The sequence below is a fragment of the Synchiropus splendidus genome, chromosome 10, assembly GCF_027744825.2.
Source record: "Synchiropus splendidus isolate RoL2022-P1 chromosome 10, RoL_Sspl_1.0, whole genome shotgun sequence".
Taxonomy (NCBI): Eukaryota; Metazoa; Chordata; class Actinopteri; order Syngnathiformes; family Callionymidae; genus Synchiropus; species Synchiropus splendidus.
Window position 1 is genome coordinate 21,726,689 of NC_071343.1, and position 27,618 is coordinate 21,754,306.

The 27,618-nt window shown below is 40.2% G+C and overlaps 3 protein-coding genes across 3 annotated transcripts in view; 1 reads left to right on the forward strand and 2 right to left on the reverse strand.

Annotated features, from left to right (window-relative positions):
• ptpn4a (protein tyrosine phosphatase non-receptor type 4a) overlaps positions 1 to 841 on the reverse strand; it is a 51,277-nt gene extending 50,436 nt beyond the window's left edge. Inside the window, exon 1 of the mRNA XM_053876636.1 lies at positions 367 to 841. The gene's annotated coding sequence lies outside the window, so the exon portion shown is untranslated. The remainder of the gene's footprint in view (positions 1 to 366) is intronic.
• Positions 842 to 1,200: 359 nt separating this feature from the next.
• Positions 1,201 to 4,251, reverse strand: tmem177 (transmembrane protein 177). The gene is made up of 3 exons (XM_053877464.1): positions 4,164 to 4,251; positions 3,527 to 3,775; positions 1,201 to 3,159 (listed from the first exon to the last, which is right to left on the reverse strand). The coding sequence occupies exons 2-3, from the start codon at positions 3,725 to 3,727 to the stop codon at positions 2,425 to 2,427; spliced, it is 936 nt and encodes a 311-aa protein (XP_053733439.1). The 5' UTR covers positions 3,728 to 3,775; positions 4,164 to 4,251; the 3' UTR covers positions 1,201 to 2,424.
• A 6,047-nt stretch (positions 4,252 to 10,298) lies between these two features.
• On the forward strand, positions 10,299 to 25,971 carry mrasa (muscle RAS oncogene homolog a). Its single transcript, XM_053877175.1, has 6 exons — positions 10,299 to 10,452; positions 19,833 to 20,087; positions 20,557 to 20,710; positions 21,233 to 21,332; positions 21,711 to 21,790; positions 23,461 to 25,971. Exons 2-6 carry the CDS (start codon positions 19,895 to 19,897, stop codon positions 23,558 to 23,560), a joined length of 627 nt encoding a protein of 208 aa, XP_053733150.1. The 5' UTR covers positions 10,299 to 10,452; positions 19,833 to 19,894; the 3' UTR covers positions 23,561 to 25,971.
• Positions 25,972 to 27,618: the final 1,647 nt, after the last annotated feature.

Genomic DNA, 27,618 nt, shown 5'->3' on the forward strand with positions numbered 1-27,618 from the left:
ATAAGCCATATATGTTATTTACAACAATCGCACGGCAAGTCCAATGCAATAAAACGCGTGCAGACATTTAGAATAACGGTTAACTACCGTTTTAGAATGGAATCTGGCAGGTTCTGAATGGCATAGCTTTAGCAAACAGCAACGCGAGCATATTGAACCCAACACTACATGAAAGGTGACGTACAACAATTGCTTTGAAGCAACACGGCCGCGTAATAACAGATAAGAACCGTGACCGCTGCGTTTTGTGAAGCTCTTTCGCTACAGTTGCCATTTTAGCTGCACGGGAACAACTTGGGTAGAAGTGACAGCAGCAGCTAGCTTGCTAACGTCAGCTGGTGGCCTGTGAACGAGCGCTTTTCTTACCGTCATAAACTGTTCCAGGGGCGTCCAGTTTTTAAGGAATTTCTTTTCTGCAGCGTGAAAGAAATGATATATGTAGGGGCGATGTAGCCCAAACATCCGAGATCAGTTCATCCGCAGCCGATGAAACCTCATCGTTATTACGGCCACTGTGTTTGTTCATCCGCCGCTTCTTCACACACATCCATCCAGCAAAGAGGGGCCTCCTCCGGGCACGACCCTGCGATTGCTTCGGCGACGACAACGGATAATCCACAAGACAGGAGCCCCCGCAGTCACCATCGGCTAGACACGGTGGCGTTCAGTCATTTCAAGACGAGAACAATGCCATAGAATCCACCTCTCGCGCAGAACGGAGAGAACATCATCAATAAAATGGTGATATATGGGCAATTTCACACATCAAAGGAGAAAATGTTGCGTGTCCGACTTTTCCAACATGCGCCAGCTCGTTGTTGTCAGCCCTCCCAGCTCTTACTGCAGCTGCAACACAGCAGCGGACAGCTCGGCGACGTAATGGCGCAAACCGGGCGCACAGGGGCGGGGCTACAGTAGAGAGGCGCGGGGTTTGTTTCTCGAGCGCCTCCGTCGTGTTTACTCAGGGTTGGTCAAATAACTTGAACTGATCCATTTTTAAAATCCTCCACATTTCAGTTTGTCCTAAACACGATGAGGTGATACGATGGTTATCATTGCGCTGTCCTCATACACACCCATTCAACACCAAAATGAATTAATGTTTAGTTTATTCTCCTCTTACAAATGAAATGCTTTGCATGACACGTTATAGGAATTTAGAATGTTCACCAGAAATGGATGTACTACAGGAAGAATACAAATATATTGTGTTTTCAAACGCAAGTCTCAAATGGCTATTTAGATGGATTATTTTGGTATACCGGACAACTGACCTGATGCAAGGAAATGTTCACCGGAAATGTTCAATTCTTGACACATACACTTAGTAAAATTAGGTGATGAAAAAAGATTTTTACATGGAAGCATAGATTTGGACAGTACTTCTGTGATAACGCAGTTCAAAGAGGATTCACTAATCCATAAATATAGAATGGAATAAATTATAAAGAATTCTAACACACGATACGAATATTTACAAGGAAGTCGGAATTAAATAAATTAAAGTAACCCTTTGCTCACAGACTGTTGTGGTTGAATGATTTGCGTCTTACTGCAAAGTCATTGATTGAAAATAATACGTTACAGTAATAAAATGAAGCTAAAACGACAGAGCTCGGCTGAAAACCGTAAAATAGAGCGTGACGAATGGTGGCATTGTAATGTGGGTTGTAGTGCCCTCTAGCGGAAGTCCATGTAAGTAGCAAAATGAAACAAACAATCGATTGTTGTTGGTTCGGGGAAACAAAACAAAGGAGTGGAGTGTGAGAACAGGACAGAGGACCAATGTATCAAAGAAAGCGGTGGATACATCGGAGTGGCTGATGAACTTCAATAAACTCCAGGATACAGCCAGAGGATGACTAGCACGTTGTTAAATACCCACATTCCTTTTTTTTTTTTTAACATTGATGGCTTTCTACTTAAGAGATTAAAGTGTTAAATAACATTCAGCCTCAACAGCAAGCACTCATTGTTGGCAATTTAAGAATTAGTCAAAACAATCTTTCAGCGCAGACGGCAATTAATTTGAGTTGCTGAGTCATTGACTGCAATTTTGTCATTTCATTCACTTTTGAGAACAAAATGTAATTTTTGTTCTTCATTCATTTACACATTTGTATTGCAACATGGGGAAAAAGGCACCCTGGTCTGGTCCATCTCAGACACCTCACACACACACACACACACACCACCTTGTACAATTCGGTGTGATATTGAAAGCACTGCTCTGAAATGTTTCATCTGATGTCATGTAAAATGACAATGAAATGAATGAAAAGACTAACATTTGCATGCGTCACTAAGGAAGAACCTTGCCACTATTTGAGGGAGGTGAGAAATTGATTATCTTACATAGATGGTTGAACTTTATTTAAATAACAGAGTGCCAGAGTACACATTTGACCAAGTTGTCAAAACACCCTATGAGACCTTCTCTTTATTCAGCATGTTGATGATTCCATCTCTCCTGGATGTGTACGGAGTGTGCTTCATTTGGAGCAGGTGAGCCGGGAACAGGTTTCCACTGGGCGCATACATAGTCTCTCCTTTTTGGCCCATTAGTGAGCGCAGAGTCCTATTTCTGGACAGGATCTTATCATAAAACTCCACTCCACCCTTAGCATAGTCACGTGATAAGCTGGCTGCCCTTCTGTCCGAGACCGAATCAATCCACTGACTGACCGCATCTGACGTAAGCAGGTAGGACACGGCTCCAAGCCCCAATGCCACAACATTTACGACCCCTCGGTAAAGAAGGGGACCGGAGTGGAGGGAAAACACATGCTTCAGCACCACACTGTAGACCCAAACGCCACTTAGACAAGCGGGCGCCACTGCTGCATTTAGAACTGGCCCTCCAGACTGCAAGCGGGCAACTTCCCTGGCAATAGCAAACTTTTGAGCCTCGGAGGAGAACATCAAAGATTCCTTTAGGGCAGTGCCCAAATCACTGTCCCACTCTACTGTCTTGCCATTTATGAATATGTGGCGGTTTGTGATTCCACTAGAGTCATCGACCGTGCTGTTAAAATTTGCTGGTATGCCAATCTGGGCGCCTGCAGGGAGCCATGGGACACCAGCACCAACTGGGTGGAAGCCAAAAGAGGCAAATGCTGAGAAGTTACCGGATGAGCTGGTGCCAAAGTCCTTCAGAACCTAAAAATAATAACAGAAACAAAAACAAAGTTACACCACAAAGCTATGTTATCAACCATTCAATAGTTGTCCCAACAAACTGGAAGAGTAGGAGATTACATGGCTCACTTTTTTTCATCTACAACTTGAGCTATGTATTTACAGACACAAAGCAACTACCTCAAAGTAAAACTCTCCACACTGTAGCATGTTCCTTTTTACAATTGAACTTCCCTTTAATTTGTATTCGTATATGTAAAGCAAAATGTTGCCCATCCACCAGTTCATTAACTATAAACTATTGCCTGAAAGTTTTAAAGAAATAGAAGCAAAGAAAAGAATGAATAAACACAAAGGGAAATATTGTTTGATGTAATGAAATCTTTACCTGCTGGAAAACAGCTTGTAACTTGTCAGATAGTGTGACAGGCTCTCCTTTGTGCCAGGCCTGATAGAGTTGACGGTATGATGAGTCCGGGAAGACATGGTAGAACATTTTGGCTGCAAAAACCCCACCACAACTTGCAATGAGAATTGGCGTCCGGTACTTCTGAAGAAGCACTGAGTACTTGAGGATCCGATATGCCATTTTGGCTTTGACTGGTCTGATGGATGCAGAATACGGGAGGCAAAGTCTCTGAAAAGAAAATTAGATAGGAGGAGTCACAACTCATGTACATGATAACGCGTTACAGTCGACAGTTGTTTCATGTCAATATCATAACAAGAGTGGCCAGTATAAATATTACCACATTGATTAAATTGTTTGAATGATTCAGATTTAAATAACCCCCAACTACCGAATAGCACATGCCAATCGTAGACGACCAACTGAAACGTTAGGTACGATGTGGCCACATTCTTAACGCCTTCCACTTCACAATTTAGGCTCAACGTTGCACTCGAGCAACATTGCATTACACCTCATTAAACCGTTGGCGAATGTTACTGCAATTTTCCCACGCCATGACTTGAACGCTAATGGGACAAGACTACGCGATTTAACACGCAGACTTAATACTCACATATACTCCGCATTACATGAAGGACAAAATTATTACATGACAGCGACAGTAGGCTTGGGGTTTGTGCCGTAAAGCGATTAAACTGCCGCCAAGTCGTGCTTAACGACAGTGTTACGACAGTAAGGTCTCGCGCTCTGGTTCAGCTGAATGACAAATTACCACGTATTGCATTTCTTTTCTGAATGACCTTATGCTTGCTTTCCGAAAATATGCAATGCAAATATGCTATAAATAGCTATTTTGCAGATGATGATGATGATTGTTGTTGTTGTTATCAGGGGGAGAAGAGGATGACATCATTGACAATGATGAAGATTACAACCTTGCTATTGAGAGGGAATCAAGCAATGATGAGGTTTTTTTCATTCCACAATTCTCATTTAACCCCTGCTGATTGTAGAAATTGGAAGTAGTTGTATAAAACAGATCCCCCTGAGTCGACTAATACAGGTCAGGTGAAGTCTGATGGAGCATCACATTAGTGGGACAACACGGCATTGTCAGTTTTTAATACTTGGATATTTCTGGTTATCAATCTTTAATTTCTATTGAATGAATTATTACTTTCAGCACCTCGTCCCTGTGACTAAGCTAAGCTACACAGGAAACTACCATGTATGGTACCAACTATGGTACCATGTCCTCTCACGTTTCACGGGATCTTTGAGGCATAGCCACTGACTGAGGAATTTCCAATGAAATTGCCATTCAAAAGACAGATATTGTAGACAATAATAATAATAATAATAATAATAATAATAAATCCTTCGGAACATAACTGCAATGAACAGCAATTCACTTGCCTAGATTGAAGAACTGGGCCTTGTCTGAATTGCCACCTCCTATCTCCAAAGCTCCTCAGCCCAGAGGTGACCTCAGAATGACTGGCCTGCTTCTTCCCAGAAGTGTCAGAGAGAGGTGGTCTTCCGTTAAATCGTCTTCCTTAAATCAAGAAAGCAGGGTCTACTCCTCCCATTTCTTTCTTTCTTTATTTTCATTCTTTTTGACACTAGCACATACAGCACTCCTGGAGCCACTATCCAAACCAGTGATTTATTATATCATTGTACATTGTAACATAATAGGAAACCAATATACACTACAGGTCATGCCTGGACCTGGTTATACGCACTGGTTTTAACTCCCACAAGGATAAGAACAACAACAGCGTTAGACCACAAAGCCTTTCAATTTGAGTAGCTTGAACTGTATCACAAGCCTGTTTTGACTCACAGTCTGCAACATTTTTCTTCTTCTTTTTTTATCCAAATGTAAAAACTACAGATCCTCAGTATTATTTTGTTTTACATTCCATCCCAAACAACACTGCATAATGTTTCTAGACAAACAAAAAAACATTACTGCTTTACACGGCCCTGGCTGAGCAAAACCACAGTTAAATTAAAACAAACATAAAAACACCAACAAGACTAAAGAAATTGAAATAAAAATTTTTTTTCAAATGCAGAAACAATCTGCTGCTTCAGAGGCTAAAACGGAGGCTTATTTTTCAAATCCTTCAACAAATCTACACCCTTTTTTTTTCAGCTTTCAAATTACATTTTTGCATGTCACATAAAATGAGTGACTAAATTCAACATTAAACAAAATTAAACAACAGCTTAGTGAGGACCTAAAATACATTAAATTTGAATGATTTTACAAACATACAAACAAAAGCAGTTTCAAAGGAAGAAGGAAGAAGATAAAACATATCTATATTGGAAACCAACATAAGCTGGACATTCATTCAGATGTGTATTGGATGTCATTATCCCCGTCAGCACGTGCATGAATAATAGTTCTCGGTCTTACCTGCAGTCTATTGTCAAATCGATCTGAATATAAGTAGATTTGTTAACTGCAGTTTGGAGACATTTATGCTAATGTAATTCATTTTGCCCGTAGAAGGAATGTGGTTTGGGTTTGCACGTCATGTGAAAAGGCCACTTTCATTTATATGGAAAGGAACACATTGATGATGTGCTAGTTTAAAGCAAGCGGGTTTTCATTTTATATTTTATTCCTCCAAACGTAAGTAATATTTGAATTACCAAATTGCTAACTTGTTCCTAGTGAAATAAGTTTCTTAATCTTGCGTACGTGAATGTGTTAACTCATGCTTGAGTTGTAAAGGGCAGCGTACGATAGATTAGAGGTCACAAGTATTTGTTGTTGGTCGATGTGCCCTGTGTTCAACATGTGCCTACATGCGCGCATTCTGTTCACTCTCAGTGAATATTGACATGCTCATGTGACACAGATGCTCACTGATCCATGACTGAGTATCAGTTTGACATTTTTACAGGTGAATTGGCACCCCAGACTGCTGGGTCTTTAAAAGGGCAACCGATGAAAAATTGATAACTGTTCATTTAAAACAGCATTTAAAGTATATTAATCTGGCCGACCTGTGATTGTACAGCAAGGGAACCCTCGACCGTGTGGTGATGAAGTTGGTTAACACAAAATAATCAATTCCCAAATTAAGATTACATCAAGCAGCTGTCCGGTCCAGTAGCGTGTCCTCTCCATGATAGAATAAATCAGTCACCCATTCAATCAATTCACCACCTCTTGATTGCTTCTCACAAGCCGTCCAAAGCCAAAATCAATAGATCATCATGTCAAACAAAGCCAACCTCTACATCCTCCGTGCACATGCTGACCTGCTAGTTCTTCACTGTGGTTTCAGGTCACCGAGGAATCAATGCAGTTTTTCGTTTTTAACATGACTTTTATTACACAAAGAAGAAAAACTGAGTATATATTATAGGCAAGTCAAAATGAAATTAAAAGTAAAAATTGCAATTGTTTTTACTAAATGTTACTAAACCTAAACCTTAAGTATTAAGTTTGTCCAGTTTTAAAGTTTGGCTTAGCATTGTCTGCGGAAATATTGTACTACAATTTAATGATCCAAACTTGAACTACATGGACAACATGGTTGTATCTAATCAAAACATGTAAAACTAAATAAGTATTAAACCTTGTACAGGAAAAGTCAGAAACAGTCAGAAACACATTTGACAAAATTATCATCATTAATTGAACCTTTTGCCTTGGTTTCAAGTAATGCACGGACATTTATATCTCAACTTGTTTAATATTCTAAATATTTGTGTGTATACATTTCATGATTTACTCTGTAAGTACACAGACCTTTGTGCTATAACAAGGAGCATGAACACTTTATATCAGCAAACATTTAGGGGCAAAATTGTTGCAGTGATTGCTGAAGAAATCGCAGCAGGATTAAATAACCACCGTTGGTGTAATTTCACCATAGTTCAACACCCCCTACAACTCTCGATCACACTGATGGTGCTAGTCCAGTGTCTACAACCCCAGACCAGCAATAATGATCAGTTATGTCAGAGTCTGCATAACATGCTAACCCTGGTAGATCCCACTAGGAGTGCTTGGTATACATTTCACGAGTCCTGGGTTTAATCATATTAGAAAATAAATTTTGCCTCAAATATTGTACTTGGATTGGCTGACCTGTTCAGATCTTCAGGAGACGTAATCAAGGCGGTGTGCAACTTGGCTATAAAGGCTATAAGATTACTACATTTTTTAAGGTGACGTTTCATCTTTCATGTGACTCTCAAAAGGCTAGAAACTAGGTGTGCTGAAACCCCTAATTTACTCTCCCAGAAACAAAACTGATGACCCCTGCCTTAGTATACTGACCACAACCATCTGCCTTGACCCTGTGGACTTGTGACTTAGCAACCTTTCCCTCTCTCTCCTGCTGCCTCTCTTGACTATGCCTTTGGCTTCATCTTGGATTTTGGATTATTGGTTTGTGGATTGCATTGTTGTCTTTGTGTGGATTTCACCCACTCACTCTTTTAACCGTACTTATCTTCGTCTTGGACTTAGTCTGCTTCTGTTTCAGTTTGTCATCATTTGACCTCATTTTGTTTCCTGGTGCCATTGGTCTGCTGCTCTGCGTAGTGCTGACAGTACGCTCTAATATTTGTGGCAACAAAACTAAAATTTCTCTTTGGATACAATATATATATATTCTATATTTTCAAAAGCTTACCTCATGCTTGAACTCCGGGAATCCTACCTGTGATCACTAATGAGATGTTTCTCACGCAGAATGCCCATCCACCTACAGTACACTCTGGAACTCAGGAAATCAGTAATGCTCAGTGCTGTTGTCATCAAAATTATATATATCTGGCTGCAACACATTGTTTTTTCTTCCACTTAGTGGCTGTTTATTGTCAGCAGCTGGTTTCTGTTGGATGTGAATTCATGTTCAGCTCACCCTGAGGAGTTGCCACGTCTGAGGCACCTCAGAAACAAACGCAGGCAAAGATCACCTGGTCCAGTTTTAGTCGTGCAAACTCTTACATGCATGCTGAATATGGTTGTATACTAATCTTGGTTGCTCAGTCATAAAGAGTTGATAGCCTCCTATTGGCGGACTAAGGTAATTGTATATATGTTTTTAAAACTTAAATTATGTTTTAATTGTACAAAGTATAACTTAACAATCCTTGCTATCTCTCTGCATTTTTTTCCAAAACAGGAACTGTATACTTCCATGCATTAAAAAAACAGAACACTAAAATAATAATAAAAAGAGAAAAGACAAAAGGGTGATGTTTAATGTCCTCCAGTCTTAAATACTACCAAGTTTCTCTTGCGTCTCTTTAAGCCTAAAATGACTCAATTTTCTCCATGTGTCTAAGAACACCTCTTCTTTCAGACGGAGTATATAGACCATCCTTTCCATGATGTACATTTCTCGTACAATATTTACTCAGTCTTTCACAGATGGTATATTTACTTTGTACCAGTTTCTAATTGTATATGCCTTTTAAAAGTCTGATCATTGTTGGACGATGGCTATGACTTTTTTTTCCTCAATCCTGCTGACACAGCCTCTGGTAAAGGAGGCAGAGTCCATGGATTTATCAATCACAGGAGTTGAGATTAAAATGACTGTGTTTGGCTATGTTGCTTTATTAAGGAGGATTTTTTTAACAGTCACTTATTTTGTGAGGGGAAGATTTCGGAATCCACAACTTATCACTGAAAATAAGAATAACTTTATTTTAGAGGAAGGACCACATGTTGGCCCAGTGGTTTACACTCCGACCCCTGGCTTTTCAGGACCCGGATGTTGCCTTTCTAGTGCCCCAAGATCTGGGACCACGGTTACATGCAGGGAGTAGGCAGACAGCTCCATTAAGTCTGGTAGCAGATGTTTTCACACCGTTATATTGGACTAGGTACGAGGTCATAGCACTGACTGATCAACTAGTTTAAATGAAACGGTCCAGCATCAGACCATCAGTGCCATCATAGTGACAGGTTTCTGGATTGAAATGTACTCGCAAGGTTCTGAATGAAATGAATTTTTTTGTGGTTTGTTTGCGTCGTATGGCAAGAATGACCAAATCAGGTTGAAAAGTGGTTGATATAAGACCCCATGGAGTGTTGTAGAGGTTATGTTATTGCATCTAATCTAACACAATAAGGTGTCAGAGGGCTGAAAATACAACGTTAGTTAGAAAAGGGTGTTTTTTTTTGTAACTATGATGGCCATTTTCTGGGTTGGGGTTACCTCTTAATAAGGGGTTGAATTTCAATTCTTGAATAACTGCGAGGCTGTGGAATGCAGGGATACTGTTCGAGCAGGGAATCTCTTGAATTATTGTGAACTACGACTGTTCATTGCTTTACAAATCTAAATAATTGCAGAAATATTTGTTTGTTTCTGTTTTCCCAGGAAAGTAATTTTAGAATCCGCCTTGCTCTAGTACTCTCTCCACAACACTGGCAGTTTCTAAACTGGGGTAAAATACACAGTTCCACTTCTCTATAATTTGAGACCGAAATGACAGAACTAGCTGCGTTCAGCGCTGCTCTCTGGGGGAAGAGTCCATTGTCGAAAAGAGGGGGATACTCAACTATAGTCTTTCAAAATCCATGGGTCCTTCGTGGATATTTACACACTTAAAAGACACAGCGGAAGCGAGAAGCATTAAGGTTGAACCTACATATTAAATGAATGAGGTCGTTGTTGTTTGGCCTTTATAATCCCACTTGTAACGAATCGCCCCCCCTGCAGGGCGGTTCTATTTTTAGCATCAGCTGTTGCAATACAAAGATTAGCTCCGCGTATTGTCTCGCAGATGTGGGAGCTCACTCCCGACCGAGGCATGAGGAGGGCGGCGGTCTGCGGTCCGTAAACATACAAATGAAGACGAAAGTGTCGGAGTAAGGGGGTTTCTTTGTCTGCACCACAGAGGACCTCAATTTGGTGAGTCGCTTTTCTTCTGTCTGAATGCTGACGTTTGTACTCTCAGACAACCACGGCTACATCTAACGTTAACGTCAATGCCATTTGTAGTTCTCGGCTAATTACCTCCCAGGTTAATAGTTGCTAGTCACAGCAGCGTAATTCACCGTCGACATTGGTCAGCTAGGTAGTTATGGCATCATGGAGGACTAAATCGTGCGGAAATTCCATTTATCAGCGAACTTCAAGAAAAGATGAAGCAAGCGGAATCCCGTTTTAAAGGAGCGGCAGCTTTCATTTCCACGTTCAGACAGACACGCACAAGACAGGCCTCGCCTGTGAGTGACTAAAATACTCACTCGGGGTCGGAATACTCATCCTACCCGCTGTCCCCATCCGCTAAAACATTCTGTTCCTTAGTGCATTTGTATATGCATTTCTATTTACAACTGACAATTTACAGCGTAACAGATGTTACGGTGTATCCAGCTGTCAGAATCCGCATTTCATTTCTGCTTCAGAGAGAACAGAGATTCTTCATGTATCAAATCATAGGATGAGATCATTCAGAAGCAGTACGCGCACGCACGCACGCACACACACGCACGCTCAGAGATAAAGGGGGGTAGATAATTTAGCTGCCATTTACATCCCTCCATCAAAACTGTCAAACCGTCCACATAACGATGGCAGCAGTGAGGTTGCACAATAATTCATTTGTGAAATAATGAGTTGACTTTGGCGTGTTGTTCCATAAAATTACATTGACTGTGACTAGTGAATCATTTTTGGGGGTGACCAGTGGATCACCATTAGTCTCATATCTGGACGTGGGTAAACAAAAAAGCATTTGTGCACACGTTTCTTCATTTTGAGGAGGATATTCATTTCAATCACTTTAAAGATCGTGGTTTGAGTGTCATTTAAAATGATATTGGACCCCTATTGGACCACATCAGTATGTTTCTATCTGCACAAACCCCTCTATTAATTGAAATATTTACATTACAAATCATCAAAGACACTTTGTTTCCGAGAGCTGGAATATCATTCTCCTCAGCCATACGCTCTCTGTTGGGATTGGTCAGGAGCGAACCTTCAGCCCACCTCTGCTGACAGCTTGCATCAAACAGAAGCACTCTCAAACGCCACAGAAAGTTAAAAGCTTCACCTCCTGATCAGTCCAAACGAGTGCACCGTACTGTTATTTAGAGATATGGTGCTATGATGGACCTGAAGACAGACCAAAAAGAGACCAAAGACCTCTTTTCAGTTTAGTACTGGTTAAATGACTGAAACTTGTCTCGGTTCTCTCTCGCACTCTCCCTCACTCACTTCAGCGTCTGCCTGTGATTATGGACACATCAGAGTGTCCGAGATTACTTCTATGGAATGTCTCTTGTTCATGTGTGCACACACGACACATGTTAACTAAGATCATAACAATGTGAAACACAGAACTAACTGACTTGAATTTGACATCACATCTCTGATTTTATTAATCTAATCTAGTCTAATCTAATCTGATGCGAAGCAGGCAGTCTCCTCCACGGCTCGGATCAATAAGGAGGTGGGCGGGCTCAGCGTTGTGCTGGAGGCAGAGTCAAGCGAAACATGAAGTATTGTGTCACATTGAGCTTAACTGTCGTAACCTGTTGTGCGCTGATATGTCAGACAGGGGAGAACTTCATTAAGCAATAACTTCACTATGAGGCATCATCATAATGAGGAACTCACTGCATCATAGATAGGAGGATTTAAACATTTGAAACATATGCATGAGCTGGATTTGGACATTAGTTGCTCTTGAAAGCATCCATGTTGTTGTTGTGGTTGCCTCTGGTCATAATTTTGAATGCTTCTTTCCGTGAAATGGCCCGAGCTGTAAATCCATCTCACCATTCACTCAACATTGGCAGTTTAAAACTGATTAAATGTGGGAAATATATGAAAGAAGCTCTTGATAATGAGGTCACCATGATTCCGTACTCTGTTGTTTCTATTCCATTCAATACATTTTAAATTACTGATGAAATGATTTTGGCAGCAGCCATTGATTATTTGTGCATTCTGTCGATGGTTCTAAATCAAGCTCTAGCTGAAATGCGCTTTGCGAGGATATTGCTTGCATGCAAAAAAGAATCAGTTATTTTCTTTTTTTGCGTACACAATATGAGTCTCTGTCATATGTATTTGTGTGATCAAGCAATTCCCTATTCATACTTGAAAACCTGCCTTTGACCTATACTTACTGAAAGATGATATTCTGAGTCTGTTGGAACCTAAAATACGTCTGATGTGACACAAGAGGCTCTAATGCTGATAAATATCTAAGAGTAGATGTGGTGTTTTGAGTAGTAGTACTAGTAGTATTATTAGTATTATTGTTATTTCAGACTCGGGGTGTGCCAAAAAATCGATTTACAGATCCAACAAAGATGGCTGAGTAGCCACCTTGACCAGCTCCATCTTCGCTGAAGTGTAGCGTTTTAGCGTCATTTTGGGCTCCCAAGTGCCCAGAAACACCAAGATGGACAAGACACATAAATTGTGCAAGCATTGCAAAACTAAGATCAAGCACCTCTGCAACACAGCAAGTGCCACGGCTCGTCTTGGGAGGCACCACAGACACGGAACTGTCAGCCGCCCGCCGCCGCCGTGCTTCACAGACAGTGGAGCCTGTAGGTTTTGCCCTGAGCCAGCTGTTCTAGAGCTTTACCTCTAAGAACAGTTGCCTATATAGGCACTTTCCTCTGAATTTAAAAGGCCGCATGTTTAACTGACGTTATAAAGAGGCACTTTTATTTAAGTACACAAGCAGTGTGTGATATTGATTTCTTCTTAACAGTTGCAATAATCCCATTTTAAGCATCGATAAATGTTTAAAACATAATAAATGTGAAAAAAACTTAATTGTCTCTAAGTGTCATTAGCAGTGTTTATGGTCCATCTGCTTTGGACAAGTGTAACATGCTCATGTTCTACCAGTAGCTCCTGCAGCTGAGTCCTCTGTTCTGCAGACCTGCTCGGAGCTTGTGAGAGACGTGGTCAACACCACATTTCATCATCAGGCTTTTAGCTAGAGGGGCGTCTGGGCGTCCCGTGGATGCCCTGAACTGCAAAATGTGAAAAATTAGATGCCCATTTCTCTTTCAGACTGACGCCCTATTAATCAGTGCCTGCGTAATGCTCCAATCATAGTTTCATCATATTTCCATGAAAAGGAAGTTTCCGCGCAGTATTTTCGCTGAATATGATAAATTTGCCGCGTCGCAATCCTGGACCGACACCGGAACCTTGGCCACCGCGGACCCTGTATTTCTTTACGGGCCAAATTTCGCAGTTATTCACATCTCACGATTTGCTACACTCGCATTTTCATTGGTCGATGCGGCATGGAAGAGCGACGCTATCAGTCGGCTGTTCGACGCTGATTATAAGAGGAAAAGCCAGGTAAGTTCAAAACTTTAAACAATTGTTCACCAAACGAACTGAAAGTATTTTAATCGGACGAGCCACATGGCGAGGGCAGTTCTCACATAGCGAGAACTGCGCTGGGGAGTTGAATGTTTTTTATAGAAAAATATTTACAGTTATTGCTGTCTTTTTTTCATGTAAAGGCTATAAAACATTTTCCAAACCAAATATTTGTGTGAAAAATGGAAAAGACAGGACAGACAACTCCGTTTCTTCCTGAAGGTAAAACAGGTCAGAATTGTTTTCTTGTTTGAATGTTTAAATGTGTGAGAGTTCCGAAAACCAACACAGATTCACAGCAGATACAACTCTGTGCTTGTCTTGCATCACTATACGAAGAACGAAACTTTTGTCGAGATAGCATCTAGTATGGGAAATAATTATTATTTTTAATTAATCAGTGTCAGTTATCTGAAGGAGAGAGTCCCATCCCTTCATCAGATCATGAGAGCAAGGAAGAGGCTCCATCACCACGAAAGAAGAAGAAGAAGTGGATTTGCTGATTTTGACTTTGCCGCTGTTCAAGAAATATACCTCCAGACCCCCAGGCATTTTCTGCATTATGAATTTGTTATTGTGGCAACATTTATGATATTTGATGCAATATGTTTGGTTTTATAAAGTTCTAAGTTACTTTTGTACAACTATATGTTTGCAGCATCTTTTTTTTTTTTTTTTTTACACAGCAAGTTATGTTAGTGACCAACATTTGTCCTGGTGTGTCGTGGAGGGAATGGGCTGGGGGTGGAGTTATGGGTTGGGGGCGGGGCATGTGGGCGTGGCTATGGATGCACTGTTTCAAAATCCTAGCTAAAAGCCTGTTCATCATCCCTAGCAATTGTTCTGGAACTTACTAACTCTGGAACTGCTCAGGTCATGCAAATGTATATGCATCTACAGAATACATATAAACATAATTCTTGTATGAATCAATTTGTTTTCAAATTATGAATCGGAACTATTGAAGATGAAAATAAATTAGGGTTGTTACAATATTAGAATTGCAAACTCAATTATTGTTTTAATGTTGGCTTTCTTGAAAGAAATCGCTGTTGTTGTTTCACAGCTGACATATGTTGATCTGGTTTTGTTCCTGGCAACGTTTAAATGGTTTTTGTTTTGTTGAGCATGTACACATATTGTGATGTGTTTTCAGATACTGGTGAAGAAATTTACCCTAAATTGAAATGTATCCTAAGATTATTGAAGGTTTGGTACCGGTGACAATAAAACATAAATGCTATTTCATCTTACAAGTGTAGTCTCTGAGAACATGAGTCAGATTAAGCTTCCTGGCATCTGATGTCTGTCAATGATCAGTGCAAGTGGTTGTGCTCGCCAGAACCTGTTGGGGTGTGTGCGCCACTGTGTTCCTTTTGATATTTGTGTGTGTGTGTGTGTGTGTGTGTGTGTGTGTGTGTGTGTGTGTGTGTGTGTGTGTGTGTGTGTGTGTGTGTGTGTGTGTGTGTGTGTGTGTGTGTGTGTGTGTGTGTGTGTGTGTGTGTGTGTGTGTGTGTGTGTGTGTGTGTGTGTGTGTGTGTGTGTGTGTGTGTGTGTGTGTGTGTGTGTGTGTGTGTGTGTGTGTGTGTGTGTGTGTGTGTGTGTGTGTGTGTGTGTGTGTGTGTGTGTGTGTGTGTGTGTGTGTGTGTGTGTGTGTGTGTGTGTGTGTGTGTGAGAATCTTATCCACTGGTTAATGTGTCATTTGGAATAATTCACTTCCTGTTGGCTTCCTCCTGGAAAGTAGTGGTTGCTGATGGTGTGTGCTTGCTGTAGTGTGCCCACATGTGCATTTGTTTACGTGGAAGGATCACAGTCAAACAATGAACAATTTAGTAGTGCAGCAGATCTCTAGTTCTAGCTCTGTACGGACCACCCACTGTGGTTCGAGCTGCGCATGGTTGTAGATTGCTGATGGACAAAAAAAAGTTATGCATGGACTAGTTAAGGCTGTAGGACTGTGGAAATGCATTGACCTATGCCAACCATTTGCAGCAGCATCACTGTGGTGACAGTAGCCATGACAGCATCTACTCTACAACCGTCTTCACTGCGGCATCTAAGCAGCCCTTTGCAGCAGTATCCACCCGGCCTGAAGCTATTGCTAAAGTTGTTGATGAGCAGGGCTGCCAACTCTCATACAGTTGGCATGAGTCTCAGCATTTTAGGGGTTTGAATTTATGCTGATACTGTGCTTGAAGGACATTATGAAGTCCCGTTGCTCGCCCGTTTCAGTGACACAAGTCTATCTGTGGATGCATTATGCCGGGTATCTCCCGAAGCATTCACTACAAGCTTGCAAGGCAACAGAAAACTATGCAACTGTGACAGCTCACTACATCTCATCTCAGCAGAGTGTAAGCTGAGGGGTATGCCCCCTCTGTGAGAGTCACACAGGCACAAATCTCACCGGCACCAACAGAAGCAGAGGTTGAGTGAAAGGTCATGAACGTGTTAAAAGAATCTGTCTTACCTAGGAAGTTGTTTTTTTTCTGTAATTTGAATGACTTTCTGTATTGGACAAAAGTGATTTTGGACAGGGCTATATTTGTCTTGCATTTTTCTTGGTAATCGTAAAAATGATTCAATCCGAGAATCCAGACCGTGATCCTTTCCTAACCGTGATGGTGCATTTGCAAAGGGAATTCTAGATATTATAGATATATAGATAGTTTGACATCAAGAAAGGAGAAGAAATAAGACTAAAGAATATACTGTCAGAAGCAAATATACTGTATATTTGAACATAGTATAAATTGCACCTGAGTATACTGCAAGTCGCAGGACTTGCTAAACTGTCAAAAAGAACTGTGACTTATAGTCCGAAAAATATGGCATCTAAGCTGGTTGAGAGACAAATACTGCTAGTCATGTTTAGAACCAGAAATCGAGTGCTACAATGAACATCTACAAAGACTGATGAGGAGGAATGCTAGAACCACACGTATGCTAGAACCACAATGAGACAAATGTACACTGCAGTAGTGGGATTGAAAATGTGGAACCCACTGACAAAGGCAATGGAAACATTCATGAGGGTTTTCAAGAAAATGTGCCTCACACAGAAGCTGCTCGATTACTTTGGAGAAGAGACCACTGAGATCAGAAACAACTAACTGACAGTAACATGCAAATGACTGACAGTAACACACCACACAACATAAATGACAAAGATACAGGCTTACACACAGTGACTCACAACCACTGATAGGGGAAAATCGGGGAAAGTGTGTTGAAACTGCAAGACAAGGCCTATTACAATGTACTAGAGACAAACTCACATTTTTCATGTATTCACTTCTAATTTTTTTCTCTACTTTGCCATGCTGCCCAACTCTAATATAATGAGATATGTTTTCATGTGCTGACCAGTTCTGACTGACTGGATCTGAAAAGGAAGGAAACGTCTTCTTTCCCTCTATTGTGTGGAGCAGGATAGGATGGACCGTAGCCAGCTGACAGCTGTTTCCTGGTTGCCAGCATACTTGTTAATATGTATGACTTTACTCATGAGCACAAACACAATATCTTGTTTTACAGAATTTGTACATTTTCATTATCATGCAGCTGCAATTTTAACGTTGGCTTCAATGTCCAGTTACAAGACGTGTTGTTGTGCATTCTGTTGTAGCTACTGACAGACAGATCATTTCAATATAGAGATGCAAGCAGATGAATGAACACACATTTTTAACATTTCGCGGAAGCCTATCCCAGCTCAGTAATTGTTATTTAAATATTACTGTCTACATCTCACTTTTGTGACCCCTTTTTGTTTCCGTAAGATTGCGTGAATCGAATTTTGGAAATAATAGCATCAAATGCGTTGAAAGCTGGAGTTTTCATAACCATACTTTCATATTCACGAACGCATGCCTGTTCGTCTATCCTTGTTAGGACTACTCATTGACATAATTGCCCAGCCTCTCACCCTGTGTGCATGCACAGGAGAGTGTGAAACAAGAGAGACCAGTTTTTGTGACTACACACTGGTCAAGTGAAGAAATTGAGACAGAATCAGCATTGTAGTCTGTGTAAGAAACATATTTGTTGCTCATTTTAGCCTCAATATTGTAAAATTTTCTTAAAGTTCTTTGATGTTCACTGTCTCCAACTGTGTAATGTGACTTGAACTGTGTCAGTTTACTTGTATGTGAAGATTCTATACATTCAAGTATGTTCAGAAGTATTTCTATTTAATTATTCTGTTAAAAATATATTTAAGAAATGTATACAGTTCAAGACAATTAAAAGGCTTTTATTTTATTTTCACACATTTTCCATTCCGCAATGTGAATTATGCAAATTGTCAGTGCAATAAAACGTCACATATTCTGACATTTTTGTTTTCTTAAAAGTAATACAAATACATTTGTTAACCTCCCTTGAGTCTCGTGGCTTATAATAACCATCTCATAGTACTCCTATTGATTTCACATCACAGTGATTAGGGCTGAAAGGTATATTGTTATCGTATCATTATCAACATATGAACATTGAACATGTTGAATGTTGATTCAGACAATCTGAAATTCCTCCTCTCATCCTGCATTTAAAGCTATGGCAGTCAGTTTTGTCTTTACACTTCAATGCACAGCTAAGAGCAACCAACTAAGAGGTCTTTTCCTGCCTGCCTTAGTTTGACAGCTGAAGCCAGCCAGTGGATGACAAAATAAAAAAACAATGTGGTTTTCACTAAACCCATAGTCCAACAGTGTTACTTATCGATATTGGGATATCTGGAAAGGATGTGGAGATAGGAAATTTTGTCCACATGGTCCAGTCTTCTTCTTCTTTTTCTTGTTATTATCATTCTTGTTATTATTATTATTAATAATAATTTATTTTCCATTTTTAGAGGGACCGTTTACCACCCTGCTGAGAAGACAAAACTTGACTGTCTGTTGCTCTGGTCTTGGTCTCTAGAATACGGCCCACACTTGAGAGTAGGAGTGTGTACATGGACTGGGAAATTGCAAGCTTTGGCATTCGCTTCAGCTCCTCCAGTAGGACAGAATGATGCAGCATTCTCATGAACAAAGACACTGCATTGATCCGTCCCTCAATCTCAATCTATTGTTCAGTTGTCAGTCATTAAAAGACCCCAACATACTTGAAATCCTTCACCTGTGTTACAGTCTCATTGTGTATTAGCTAAAACATTGTAATGTCTAACTAGGCCATACAATTATGTGTAAAACATTGTCAATATAGAAAAATATGTCAGTCATAATTTCATTTACACTCTAGATAATTTGTTCATTTAACAATTCAAATACGTTCAGATTTTATGTACATTGAGAGGATTTATGCCTGATGTTAGTATACTTTTTACTGAAATTGTTACCGATATTGCAATGCCATTTTGCATGATTGATTCCTGCAAATGAGTTCAGTGCTGAAGAAAACGTTGGATGTGCATCCGTGATGAGACAAATAATATACTCAGTTTCATAGTTCTACTTGCTGCTGATATGTCAGAAGCAGTTCTAGGAAGTGTGTTTTGGTGCACTGGTGACCATGGGCCAAATCTGAGACCATAATATTGGAGTAAAACACTCCTTTACCTTGGCCAAAAGTCTTCAGGCTATGTGAACAGTTTGCAGGTGTCTCTGTGCAGGAACCATTTCTAGTCCTCTTGGTGCTGATGTGGTTGGAAAAGAATTGTTTCTCAAATTTGCATCTCATCTTTTTTATCATGGTTTCACATAACAAGAGAATTTGTATCGTTCATAGATTTGAGCTCATGTTTGGGATCAACGCCATCTTGTGACCTACTTTGGTATTTTTATACGATGCCTACTCTTTCTGCTCTGAGCCACAAGCTGCAGTGTACATGGTGATGAAACAGCAGCTGCTACATGTAAAAAAGCTCTTCTCTCTTAATCGTCTCCTTTTTTTCTCTCCCATATCCTTTCACTGACAGGTGTGCCTGGTTTGACACCGACTAGCCAACTCTCCACCTGTAACTCTGCTGCTGCTGTCACCATGGCAACCAGTGCTGTGCCAAGTGACAACCTGCCAACATACAAGCTGGTGGTGGTGGGGGATGGTGGTGTTGGGAAGAGCGCGCTCACCATCCAGTTTTTCCAGAAGATATTTGTGCCAGACTACGATCCCACGATAGAAGACTCTTATCTGAAGCACACAGAGATTGATGGACAGTGGGCCATTCTTGATGGTAAGCAGAAGCTGCATACTGCACCTTCTCCTCACTGACCACAGCTGGGAAGTCCTCTGAAATGATGTCTGCAATGAAGTTGATCATTTTAAGCATATTTGAATTATGACAAGAACACAACGTAGCCTTTTAAGTGTAGAATTTATGGGCAGCAGCATTTTGATGAAGCCAACTTTGAAAATTGCAAAAATACTGGTGTCCTCTGAGCAGTATTATTTCAGCTTTATATTAATTAAATAATTTTGTGTTTAATTGTTAAAAATATGCATAAACTTGACAGCACAATCAGATGCATTTCTCAGCTTCTTTGGAATATTTGGCTGCTTTTTATGTTGTATGTGAAACATGGCAGACCTACTGTCTCATATAGAGCAACAACACAACATAGATGGTAAACAATGCCAAAATATGAAATGCAATTGTAGTGAAATGCAATTGCAATGACTTCTGATTTCCTGTCTGACCCCAGTGTTGGACACTGCTGGTCAGGAAGAATTTAGTGCCATGAGGGAGCAGTACATGAGGACAGGAGACGGCTTCCTCATCGTCTTCTCTGTGACAGACAAGGCTAGCTTTGAACACGTGGACCGATTCCATCAACTCATACTGCGGGTCAAAGACAGGTACCTCGCACCAAACACTCTTCCTTCAGCAGAATGTGGCAGTTGGATTTTTCCAACTTGATTACCTATTTCTCTTCACCAACATTAAGTCCACCACCCAAGAAAACAACATTTCCTCATGAATTGAAAGAATTTCTGTTAGACAGTGAAATATTTTGAGCCTGACCTGTGACCGATAAGTCGTCATGTAAACGGAATGTGACATGGAAACTGAGTTGATTTAGAATCGTGAGGTTCTCGTGAGGTAGTTATATTTGGCAAAACTTGGTGCTGAAATTGAAACTGTTCACACTCAACTCAGAAGTGTTTTCTCATTTCATCCATTGTAAAGTTTTTAATTAGAACTGTAATACAGAGTATATCATTGATTGTTGGCCTTAAAATTAGGCAGGGCACTTAGGTTCTTAACAATGGCAAAACTATAGGCAGCACTGACAAAAACAACCTACTACGCAAAGATCAGTGTGTGAGTGAACAATGCAATACTTAACGTGTTTGATGTTGAAATGTGTTGTGTCACAGAGAAGCCTTCCCCATGGTGCTGGTGGCCAACAAAGTGGACCTGGTACATTTAAGGAAAGTCACCACTGATCAAGGTCAAGAGATGGCTGCTAAACACAACGTGAGCAGGACCCCACACAAACACACATTTGTTTTGATATTTTTGTGAGAACCTCTCATTGCCATAATGTGCTTTCTCCAGCCTCTTGCCCTTTACTTAACACCCAAAACAAATGGCTAACCTTAACCAGGACTCTGAAACAAACTTAAACTTTATGATAATAAACTACTTTTCTTGACCCTCTAAGAGGACAGGCCAAAAATGTCTTCACAAAGCAAAATGTCCTCACAAGAAGGTGGCTTTTCAACACTTGGTATTCACAAGTATGGCAAAACGTGCCCACACACGCACTCACATTTTACTGTCTATTTGTCATATAACCTATAGAAATACAATGACATTTGGTATAAACATGACCTACTTGCTCTTGTATTTCAGATAACTTATATCGAAACCAGTGCCAAGGATCCTCCAATGAATGTGGACAAAGCTTTTCATGAGTTAGTGCGAGTTATTAGGTAAGTACCAATAACTGGACGGGTCCCATTTCATGTGACATGGTAGGAATCTGCGTTGGGAGTTATTAGCTAGTTCTAACCTGCTGGAGTTATTGGAGATATTTGGATGTGGCACCGCAACATCTTGAGATTATAGGAACAAGCAGTGTCCTCTTGTGGCCAGGTTGTAGAACAGATTTTGAAAGGCAGCAAATGTCTTTCTATATAGACCAATTAATTTTTTATAACATATTTAAAGTACTGCTGGCTAACAATTAAACTCTTAAAATCTTGATTAATTGCAAGTAATACACTCAGAATGAATCCCAAATGTGGTGTGTTGAGCATTTCATAAACAGCACAACAGTGACTCATTAATGGCAGGGCAAACATCTCTGTATCATGGTGCAGCAACATCATGTTCCAAGTATATTGAAAACAAATGTGTAGAATAGGCAGTCATGACATTTATGACGTATGCTGACTCTGTACTGTTGAAACTACACATTTGAAGGCACTAGATATCAAACCACGTGAAGCCATTTCTTCTGAAATGTACCCGTTTGGCTCATATCATAGTGGCAAAACAACCAATATTCGATCCAGTGAGTAGCGAAGCATTAAAAAAAGGGATTCAGTACCATCGTAGCATTCTGCTTGATGTCGATCTACCGACGAGCTGAACTAAAACATGTTTGCCCTAGTTCACCACGCTGCAATCCTCAGGTACTCAGACAGTGAGTTTAATCATCTTTTCATTCTATTCCATGTGTTGTACACACTACATGCTCTCTTGAAACTGTTTTATGATGAATTATTAGCAGACTTAGTCTCTAACAACATCATTTCTTTATTTTTAATAATAAGTGTATCATAAGTGTATAGATGAGAAATTCAATGTGTCATGTCTCTGGTAGAACCCGCTTGTGCCTGACTGCTCTGCCAGCTTTATTTAGGGGTTAAATTGAGCCGTCTGTCTGCTGTATCTCATGTCTCTTCACAGTTGACTTTCACTATGGACCAATGTGGACACATTTCCTAGATGCTATTGAAGAAATATTAGAAATAATGTGAATAATTGTGTCATATTCTATCCTCGAAATCATTATACAAACGGTCAGTCCTAGTGTGATGAAAAACCTTTTCACAATTCTCTGTCCTAAAATGGTTGTCTTTCATTGGCATGATTGAAGATTTTACTAACCTTTTGACTGAATCAGAATTTGTTGATGGTCCCTAACTGATGCCAGGTTGTAGCATTAGCGCTGCCTGTGAGAGTGTGTGTGAGCGATCAGTGAAGCCAAATCGGGTACACGGAAGATGAGGCTGAATGTTACCTGTATTAAGAATAAGTTTGAAACTACCATCGTGAACCAAAGTCCACCACATTCTCCACAACTGGAAACTCCACAAGCATCTGTGTCGGAGCTGGAGAGCATGGCACGTCGTCACGGTCTCGTCATGTTCATGTATTCATGGGCCAATGCAGTGAGTGAGCCGTGTCTTTATCAAATTTAGCGTGACTTGCAGGATTCTCTTCGCGGAAATAGTTTTTGCCAGTATATGGAGAGAGCATTGATGGCAGCAGACTTCTGTGGTCATGTAGGTGAAAGGAGCGCAGAAGATGAGGAAGTTAGGAAGTTGATGAACGTTTTCTGATAAGAGGAGTAAATGTTTTCATCTCCTTCCAGACAACAAGTCCCAGAACGGAACCAGAAGAAGAAAAAGAAGATGAAGTGGAGAGCAGAACGGTCCACGGGTTCTCACAGGTTCCACTGTGCCATATTGTGACCTCCCTATTGTTCTGGCTTCATTTTCAATGGACACACATGCACACACGTACATACACATTGGATGTCAGGGAACTCCCCAGCAGTCTGTATCTACTGGAGCACAAAGGGAGGCGGTTTAGACCTTGGAGACGAAGAAGATGTCCTCCCAGCCATCGTGATGCCTTTATTGAGCGCTAATCCAGAACCCCCCACCAAAGGATGTCTCCCTCATCAGTCAAAGTACTGTATGGAATCAAATGTGGCACAAGACGGTAGACTCGGGGAAAGTTGATGGCCATGGTAATGTCACTCCTGTCTTATGAAAGAGAAGGAAGCAGTGGCTGTTGGATAGAGACGCTGTCACAGAATCTCAACTGCAGTGCGATCGATGTTTTTCCTCTCTTTGTACACTAGTATTAATTGTGGTATTGGAGCAAAGGCGTAAAGGGCTGTACTTCAAGTTGTCTCTGCAAGGGCAGACAGAAGGTTGATTTATAGTTTGGCAAGTTGTGGTAAATGTTGTGGTTGAGGATGCACTTTAGTGGATCGTGAACTGGCTTGAACCTGATGGAAAGTGGCAAAGTGGACTGCAGAAGGAACATTATTTCAACCAGCCAGCTTTTGGATGAAGAAGTCATGGGATCCTATGATATCATTTGTGTCTTATTACGTATTTCATATGGGCTAAGGAGAGAAAATGACAATACACACAGGGGGTCCATACAGTGTCTTCACCATTAATATAAGACAGTTGATGGGATATGCTTGGACGGGTTTTAATCACATTCCACCTCTGCAATGATAAGGAAAAAATGCTTGGAAAATGTACAGCATTTCTTGGAAACATTCATTTGGGACACTGATGCTGTGCTATTCATTTGCATTTGTAATTAATGTGTTAAAGAGGGAGACAAACACCCTGTATATGTTTGTAGAAGGCTGTTTTGCAAACACATTAATTTCAGGATGAGAATGGAATCAGGGCTAGAGAATGGGAATCAGTGGGTGAGAGGAATGAAAGCCTGGTGGGCTCAGCAGCCGAGTGGGAGCAGAATGTACAACGTAATAACCTTTGAAATGGCTTGTACTGTTAACACACTAAAATCCGGGGGGACACATTACTGTCTGAATGAAAACAGAAAGAAAACATTTTTTTGCACTTTTAATACATGTTGTGGATTTCCCGCGGCCGTATTGTTGACTTGTGTTAAGCAAAAAGGTGACGTGCTCTGTCCGGTCTCATACTATGCCATTATTGTATTGCCATGTATTCATTTCAAGGCCCCGATAATAATCTACAAGTTGAATGTGTATGGAAAAAAACATATTTATTGTGGAACATACATTCTCCTCCGTGAAGGAGACAAAGTCAGATGAGATGGGATCAGTATCGTTCGAGTGTTAAAGGGACTTTCCTGACGACTTTGAAGTGCTTGTTATTGAACAAAACTAATGCGTTTGCATCGTACATATGTTTGATACCATTTTGTATTCAATATGATTGTTGAAGTGTTTTTTAAACGAATAATTTATAACTGTCTGTCACATGAATGATGACAATATCTTATTTCCTATTATCTGATGTGTTATTCCTTATTTTTTGTCTCATTGAGTCTGGCGTGAACAGTGGACCAAAGCACGAAGGAGAAAAATACCTTTTGTTTTACCAAACTTTATTGTTAAATGTTATCACAGTGTAGGGCTGTGACATTTGCTGTCTTTATAAAATACGTGACGCCAAAAGTTAAAATACTAAAAGCCACTCTGTTTTGCCTCGGAGTGAACAGTCATATTTGTTAGTTCCTGTAGATTCTTTACTGATGGTTAACCACATTTTTAAAATGAATAAATAAAAGATTAATATCAAAAGTGATGCATAGGTGCAAGTTTCAACTGGAATCAAAATTATTTTTGGGTTGTGTGGCTGAAGGTGGTATGGCTCTCGTCCATGGAGACACACGAGTCATGAAGCAAACTAAAATTGTTCTCCATAAAGAGCAATCTCATTCCCGCCAGCAGAATTGTTTAAGAGAATAATCTGAACCCACAGATCCATATTTATGTTGAATGGTTTTTGTATTCATGGTCTCCTATATGTCCTCTCACCTTAAAGCAGACAAATCATATAATACCGAAGTACTGGTGACGCAATCATTTAAAGAAATAAAAAAAAAAACAACCCTGGATGACATGTGAGCCAAATTGAGCACTTTTGATTTATTTAAACTGTATGTTAACGCATTGCAGACTTAATGAAAGGTGATTTTGTTTTTTTGGGTTTTTTTTTTTATGTGGGGAAAACACAAAGTGTGAGCCCTGTTGTTATTTTGTCTTTTGGATTGTGTTTTCTCTGGCTTTGTCAGACCGAGGTGCTAGATAAGGCAAGAAACGTGGCCTTGTTGTCTAGCCTCAGGGGTTGATTCTATTTCAATAAAGAAACAAAATTATTGTGTCTGTCGCGTCTTTCTGCACTCATGTTAGGATGACATCTTTCACGACTCATAAGTTTGCATGGTTGGATCTACTGATCAATCTTTTCATCCCTCAGCAAGAGTCGATTTGATTCTGACTCATTGATTCTGTTACCTGCAACAAGAGGAAGCAGGAGCCATCGCACTTTAGCCCCCCAACAGAGAAATCTATGTGTTTCCAAACAGGGGCTGTGAAGAGAGTGAAATCCATGACAGTAATGAAATCACTACAGTCAGCTGTGACACTGTTGCTGCACAACAGAGGCAGAGATTTATTCTTTCTTTGTTCCTCAAGACGAATGTTGTTAACTCCATGAGAAACAAGTTCTGAGCCAGCTCATGTTTATAACACACACACACTTTTTGAAAAAGGAAAAAAAAAAACAATTAATTCCACCCGGCATGTGACGTGGAAAATATTCAGTGTAACAGTCATTCTTTTATGAATGACTGGTCTAATGAATGGACAATTTATTTTTGCTCTTAAAACTGTTACACTTAAAGCCATTTCATGGTGTCACTGTAAAAGATGGTCCTGATTTACAGCTGCATGTATGTTACCAGTGCTCACATCTTCAGTTGAGGATTCCAAGAGAGGTGTGTGAGACTGTAGTTTCTCGCTGTTGTTCCAATCCTCAGATTGATTCACAATCCTCACATTTGAGACTTGCTTCTGAACACACCAAACTTCCATCAAACATGGTCTCAGATGCAACACGGATGTCCACAGAGAAAGAATTCACACTGATACATTTTTAGAATCTGAGTATCATAACAGTGGGGCCATGCCCTTCTGTGATGATGGGTGAACGAGAGTGTCTCTCTGGCCACCAGTCTGGGCCTCCACATTTAACCTCACTTCTAGACAAATAAATAAAAAGATGTGGAAATGAAATAATTCTGTACATTTTTTGTTATTTGCATTCTCTTAACAGTTATCTCATAAATGTCAAGTGGCTCTCATCTGATGAACCTGCAAAAGAAGCAGCTGTGTCTCGTTGCACAGGACTAAATATCAACCTGTTATAACGTGATTATAATTTCATGAGTAATTTAAATTTAGCATTTGAATGCATAACTACGCACCTCTCAAATTTGGCCACTAGAGGCCCCCATTGACCGCGTTGACGCCCACAAGCGCAACCTTGCACCCCTAACAGCCCTAATAACGTTGCTTGATAATCTTTTTCTGAGAGGTGATATTTACTCATTAATAACATTTTCGTAAAATAATCCATCAACATTTTAACCTTATCTTTTATCAGTAGCAGTTTCAATTTGATTTTTAATAACTGATATTTTAATAAACTGACTTTAAATTAAAATAATTTGAACCAAACACTATTGTTCAACATTTATATTGATATAATTCAATACCTATCTAAGCATTTGGCATGTCATTGTTAGCAATCAGCTCAGTCAGAGAAGCAGCTCCGACCAAAGAGAGATTTCTGGGTTCAAATTCAGATCCCAACGACACTAAAATCATCTGAAATGTGGACTATGAATAGGGCTTTGATAGAAGCACATCTTGTATTAGCTCATGATATTTGAATGCCAGTGAACAGAATCAAAAGAGGCTGCTTCTGTTGATCGGTATTAGGTA

What these genes read in the sequence shown, in the direction of transcription:
- tmem177 (XM_053877464.1), bottom strand. Translation starts at nt 3,727, where the DNA reads ATGGCATATCGGATCCTCAAGTACTCAGTGCTTCTTCAGAAGTACCGG. An exon ending in TACAAGCTGTTTTCCAGCAG is followed by an intron (nt 3,160 to 3,526) that starts GTAAAGATTTCA and finishes TATTATTTTTAG; the next exon opens with GTTCTGAAGGACTTTGGCAC.
- mrasa (XM_053877175.1), top strand. Translation starts at nt 19,895, where the DNA reads ATGGCAACCAGTGCTGTGCCAAGTGACAACCTGCCAACATACAAGCTG. An exon ending in AGATGGCTGCTAAACACAAC is followed by an intron (nt 21,333 to 21,710) that starts GTGAGCAGGACC and finishes CTTGTATTTCAG; the next exon opens with ATAACTTATATCGAAACCAG. An exon ending in GAGTTAGTGCGAGTTATTAG is followed by an intron (nt 21,791 to 23,460) that starts GTAAGTACCAAT and finishes ATCTCCTTCCAG; the next exon opens with ACAACAAGTCCCAGAACGGA.